The sequence below is a fragment of the Rhinopithecus bieti genome, unplaced genomic scaffold (genome assembly GCF_001698545.2).
Source record: "Rhinopithecus bieti isolate Rb0 unplaced genomic scaffold, ASM169854v2 scaffold_1530, whole genome shotgun sequence".
NCBI classification, from domain to species: domain Eukaryota; kingdom Metazoa; phylum Chordata; class Mammalia; order Primates; family Cercopithecidae; genus Rhinopithecus; species Rhinopithecus bieti.
The window spans coordinates 2,167,040-2,173,023 of record NW_016803808.1 but is presented as its reverse complement, the minus strand read 5'-3'; the positions used below and the strand labels follow the sequence as shown (position 1 = coordinate 2,173,023).

The window sequence follows — 5,984 nt, the reverse complement described above, 5'->3', positions numbered from 1 at the left end:
GCTCGCACGTCCTTAGAACATGGCAGAGCAGGAGCATCTCAGGAACCAACGGCCAGCTCCTTGGCGCTGTCCCCAGACCCACAGGACTGCTGCGGCCATCTGCAAACGGGCATTTCCTTGAACTTCTGAGAGTGCCTTTGACCAGCTGTTCGCAGCTGGGAAACTCCAAGTTTCGAAGTCGGAGCTTGGAGCGGCCCCCGCAAGGGCATGGCTCAAACCCTCCGCAGAGCTGGGAGCCATTGCTCATGCAAGCCCAACCGATTCTTTTGATATAAAGATGTAAGTCTTTATATCAAATACATCTTTTAAAATAAGTTAACATTTTATTTCTTACCACCAGATGGATAAGGCTTTGAATTTAATCATGTAAATGTTTGTAATTTTACGTCATTTTGTTAAAATGGGACGTTTTCAATTGGTTTCCAAGAAAAGATAATACCTCTGCACTTTCTGGTGGAAAACGCATAATACCCTTGATGAGATCAATGTGTTACGGAAAAAAATTCCAAAAGTAGTTACAAGCTATATCAATGTCAAAGTAAATGCACTTCATCAAAGCTAAGAAGTCACAGGAATTGTTCTCAGGTCTTTAAAAAAATTTTTCCTGAATTCAGGAACAGTGTCTTCTGAACAGCAGCTAGCCAAATAAAGTGGTATGTGTGTACTGCAGCTGCAGGTGAACTTAAAAATAATAACAACAGGCCGGGCGCGGTGGCTCAAGCCTGTAATCCCAGCACTTTGGCAGGCCGAGGCGGGCGGATCACGAGGTCAGGAGATGGAGACCAACCTGGCTAACCCGGTGAAACTCCGTCTCTACTAAAAAAATACAAAAAACTAGCCGGGCGAGGTGGTGGGCGCCTGTAGTCCCTGCTACTCGGGAGGCTGAGGCAGGAGAATGGCGTGAACCCGGGAGGCGGAGCTTGCAGTGAGCTGAGATCCGGCCACTGCACTCCAGCCTGGGCAACGGAGCGAGACTCCGTCTCCAAAATAATAATAATAATAATAATAATAATAATAATAAAGAATAAAGCAGTGGGTACCAGCTGCTGAGCCGGCCCTGTCTCTGTCCTGTGAGATGGAGGGGCTGTCTGGAAGTGGAGGCATGAGCGTTGCTGCAGCCTGCCGCCCGGCCAAAGTCTGTCCTGGTGCCTCCTGTGTGTGGGGCACCGCCTCAGGCATCTTCCTGGCTGCCCCATGTTGCATCTGAGCCTCAGCGTCCTGCTCAGAACTGCGTGTGGGATTTGCTCACTGCCAGGATAGGACTGTGGCTGGAATCGAGGCAGAAAGAAAAACACCTCAAAGGCAAAAATGACGCATGTTATTGTCTGGGAAAGTCTTAAGTGACCACAAACGTGTCTCCTGGTTTCTTTTTTCTTTTCTTGAGACAGAGTCTTGCTCTGTTGCCCAGGCTGGAGTGCAGTGGCACAATTTCAGCTCACCGCAACCTCAGCCTCCCAGATTCAAGCAATTCTCCTGCTTCAGCCTCCCGAGTAGCTGGGATTACAGGCATGCGCCACCACGCCTAGCTAATTTTTTTGTATTTTTAGTAGAGACGGGGGTTTCACCATATTGGCCAGGCTGGTCTCGAACTCCTGACCTTGTGATCTTCTCACCTCTGCCTCCCAAAGTGCTGGGAATACAGGCGTGAGCCACCATGCCCAGCCAGGTGTCTCTGGTTTCTGTAGTATGAGAGTTCCTCGAAGATGGTACAAAGCCCCAGGAACTGAGAAAACACTGTCCACCCCCAGCTCTGAGAAATGCTGGGTGTGTTTTCTCAGGGAAGGAGCAGAGTCCTGCTGTTGCCCTCCTCCTGGCATGTGTGTTCTCAAGTCTCTCCTCGAAGGCCCGTGGGCTCCTAGCCTCACCCAGGCAGGGACCTCCTCCCTTGGCTGCTGTTGGCTCAGGCTCCCTGCGCCTCCCTGAAACAGCCCTTTATAAGACACTTTCCTCTGCTGTTCCAAAGACCTAGGCCCACTTGTCCCCAAGGAATGCTACGCCCACTCACACACGTTGCCTGGACACCTGCTGCTGACATTGGTGGATCCGTGAGAGCATTCTCTGTTCCCAGGAGTGGGGCACGCTCGTGCACATGTGAACACATAGGAGAGTGTAAGGCTGTCGAAGAAGTGTCACCAAGCGCCCCAGGGAAGAGAGAATCCTTGGCCCTTTTTTTTTTTTTCTCTTTTCCTTCCCAGCAATAAAGAGGCAGGAGAAAAGTCTTGTCAGTTGCCACGAGGAGGATAATCACACTTGCGGATCTAATACTTCCCTCTAGGAAGCGGCTCCGTAATCAGACCTTTTGTGTGGTGAGGGTCTGGTCCCCCTGGGGACAAATCAGACTTCCCGAGGTGGCCACGGGCTGTGTTTTCTGGGGATATGGCAGCCTTTAGTTTCAAGAGTTGGGAAGGAAAAGGAGGAAGAAGAGTGAAGCCTGTGGCTTCATGATGTACTTTGTAATCCTGGGCCGGGGGTGGAAGGAAATAATGGAAGAGACTTCCAAGCACTTCTTCCAGAGTAGCTGGAAAACCACTTTGAATTCTACCTCTTTGCAGCCACCCCTGACACAGAAAGGGCATGAGCACTGACGGCCACAGGGTCACCCGGCACACTTGCCAGAGTGGCCACTTCACATGTTGGCTTTTTGAGACAGGGTCTTGCTCTGTCACTCAGGCTAGGGTGCAGTGGTGTGATCGTAGCTCACGGCCGCCTCAAATTCCTGGGCTCAAGGGATCCTCCTGCTTCAACTCCCCAAAGTGCTGGGATTACAGGTGTGAGCCACCACACCCGGCTCTTCACACATTTTTTTCCGGAAAGGACCCTCCAAAGAACCTAAAGAAACAGAATAAAACTCCAGAAAACAAAGAGGAGAGTTTAGTTTGAGCCAATACACAATGAATTTTAGACTCTTACAAAAAGTCTCTAGGTATACTTAGGCCACCAGGTACAGTTAAATGACACAGGATGCACGTCCAGTTTAAAATCAAGTTTTATATGATTCAAAGAAAAAAGTTACATTACATACTCATTTAAATAATGTCAAAGTCTGTTACATAAAACATAATTATGAAACATTTTAAGTCTTATTCAAACTACTTAAAAGGCTCAAAGTCACAAAAGATCAAGCAAAACTGCCCAGGCAATAAAGTGCACGAGGGGAGTCCACCTCTCCAGCAGCCATCAGCACCCACAGCCACCAGCTGAGGGGCTCCATGCTGAATCCACACACAAGGTTTGTGGTTCTCAGAATAGCTTTCAGACAGGAACTGTTTCCAACTTAAAATCTTTCAACAGACAAATGGAGGTGGAAGGGGGATGGTTTACACAAAGTATTTCCAAATGTAATCAGGAAATGGAAGTGTAAATTAAAACCTTTTTCAACATGTATCTCTTTTTTAGAAATAGCACTACTTGGAGAATGTTCTGTGACAAGCAACCAAATACTCAAAAGACCTTATCCACCAGAATACTAGCAGGACTAACATTACTTTGCATGTCATAATTAAGAAAAATATCCAAATTTGATGCCATTTATAGTGTACAAAAATGTTTATGCTTATTTTGATGAGCAGGAGAAAGGACTGGGTGGTGAGGAAACACAAACTATGCACAACATAAGACAGCAACTGCACTGTCTCACGATAACAGGACACTCACCTATGGAGTGTCCAAACTGAAAACCTCTGAAACACACACACATTTGTGTCAAGGAACTGCTGACAGAAAGGGGCAAGCGAATGGGTATCAAGTAACATACAACGAATGACCAGGTGGAGATTTTATCAGACTACAAAGAAAAAAACACAAAACCTAGTTTTATTCAATATTCCACCTTACCATCATTTTAATAAAGGTAAATGCCGATAATTAACACACAAGACAAAATTTAAATACATACTGCACAATAAAAAAAATTCCCAGGCTACCAAATTAGTGCAACATTCTGTATGTTCCTACATTTATTCCACTGCCTGAACTTCCAATGTTTAACAAAAACCAGTGTCAGTGGCTTCTTCAACACAGGCGGCCACATTCTCTCATTTATCTATGATATGTGCTCACACAGTTGAAAAACGTCCATTTTCTAGGTAGACTGTAAGACTCACCATTCCAAGTAATATTCTGTTTGGTCAAAAAAGTTTCCTTCAAACAAAATGAACAGAAAGGCAGTTGGCTAGTATTACCGCCATTTAGCATAACTTGCATTTCCTTGCATTTCTAGTATTTGGCAAACAAAGGAAGCAGAATCTTGGCACTGCCTGCCTGCACATGAATCTCACCTCAGCTAAGCTGTACTCTGGCGGAAAGTTCATCCAACCACTGCAGACATTTCCTTTTTTTCTGGGAAGTTACTCTACCCACAATACAGTATGGATGCAGCCACAGCAAAAGGAGTCAACTGACCATGGACAAAGACGCTGGATTTCAGTGTTTATCTTTTTTGGTGTTTTAGGTACAAAGAAGAAACTGAATGGCTTGCTTTCAGCGGAGCCATGGCCAAGACTATTACACACAGACTAGATCCTGCAGCAAGTACTGGTCCCTGGGATCTGCCCAGTGGCTCATGTTACTCTCTGGGGTACATCCTTCATGACACACCATGGACACAGCTCACTAGTTCCAGTCAACCAAAATTCTAGTTCTTGAGTGACAGGAATGATTGCCTAGAATTTCCTTGAAAATGTTATGAAGAAGCTGACTGCAAAACTTATTTTTCCCTTTTAAGAGGTCCTTATTCAACCAGGTCCAATTCCAAAAAGATCTCAAAGGCCAGATAACTTCTGATTTTTTTGGTGGAATAACATGTCAAGTTTACTAAAAGATGGGTCATTATAAAAAACTTAGTTATTAAACGCTGAAAAGAAGGTTGCAAAATGATCTAGCTAGAAATTGGTGATTTGAGCACCAACAATATAAATATTTTTATAAAAAACAGTATAAAAATTAGTACCCTGTCTTATTTCTACAAAACATCAATAGAAAGGTCATAAAAATCCAGATTTTGTAAACTTTATTGCCGAAATATTTGTTTGAATGCTGGTGATTTAGATTATCAAATTTTCTACCATTTCTTTAAAAAAACAAAACAAAACAAAAAATCTTCTGAAACTACAAAAGACACTGAACAGGGTCCCAAGTGGAAAGGAAATTTAACTTACTTTCATCAAAACCAGCCCCTGATCTTCCCCTAGCCCCCAAGACCATTTTTTTTTGGGGTGAGGCAGTGGGAGAGAAATCCATCAGTTCCATTCCTGAAAAGAAAGTTTTTAAAAACCCCATGAGTGATATCCCAGGGGACCTTTCAGGCAGAGGCTGGCATGGTGAACAGTGGGCTCCCTGGGCTCTCTGCAGAGGCGATTCTGTTCAGCTTGCCAACCTCTGCCTGCCAGCCTGGGATCTTCTTGGTCGTCATGTGGCGCCGGGCATGCTTCGTCAGGTGGTCACTGCGCATGAAACGTCGGTCACATACCGGGCACACAAACTTCTTCTCCCCTGTGTGAGTTCTGCGGTGGCGAGATAGCTCATCCGAACGAGCAAACTTTTTATCACAGCCATCCCAGCTGCAGTTAAAAGGCTTCTCCCCTATGAGGTGAGAAAATACATATTAAAGAGAAAGGAAATGCTGAGCACCTTATTCAAGGGGTTAATTCATGTCGTTTTAAAATCATGTCCATCGAACTCAGAAGAAAGTGATATCTTATTATTCTGGAATTGGATGATTTGGGTCAAGAAATCCTCCAAAAGACATTTATTCCTCCCACACTTAAAATGCAGTATGTTAGCACGCAAAGATTTCAAACTAATCTTTCAAAATATATTTAAAAATAAATCAGGCAAAGTACAAGTACAGCGGCTCATGCTTGTAATCACAGCACTGTGGGAAGCTGGGGAGGATCAGTTGAGCACAGGAGTTCCAGACTAGCCTAGGCAACAAAGTGAGATCCAATCTTTACCAAAAAACAAAATAAATTAATTAAAATGTAGCA

At 44.6% G+C, this 5,984-nt stretch overlaps 1 protein-coding gene across 5 annotated transcripts in view; it reads right to left on the bottom strand.

Annotated features, from left to right (window-relative positions):
* Positions 1-2,970: 2,970 nt before the first annotated feature.
* The window catches only part of KLF11 (KLF transcription factor 11), a 13,903-nt gene continuing 10,889 nt past the window's right edge, over positions 2,971-5,984 (bottom strand). For all 5 annotated transcript variants that reach the window (XM_017853727.1, XM_017853754.1, XM_017853718.1 and 2 more), the window contains exon 4: positions 2,971-5,580. In XM_017853727.1, coding sequence (XP_017709216.1) covers positions 5,300-5,580 — 281 coding nt within the window. In that variant the 3' untranslated portion in view covers positions 2,971-5,299. The remainder of the gene's footprint in view (positions 5,581-5,984) is intronic.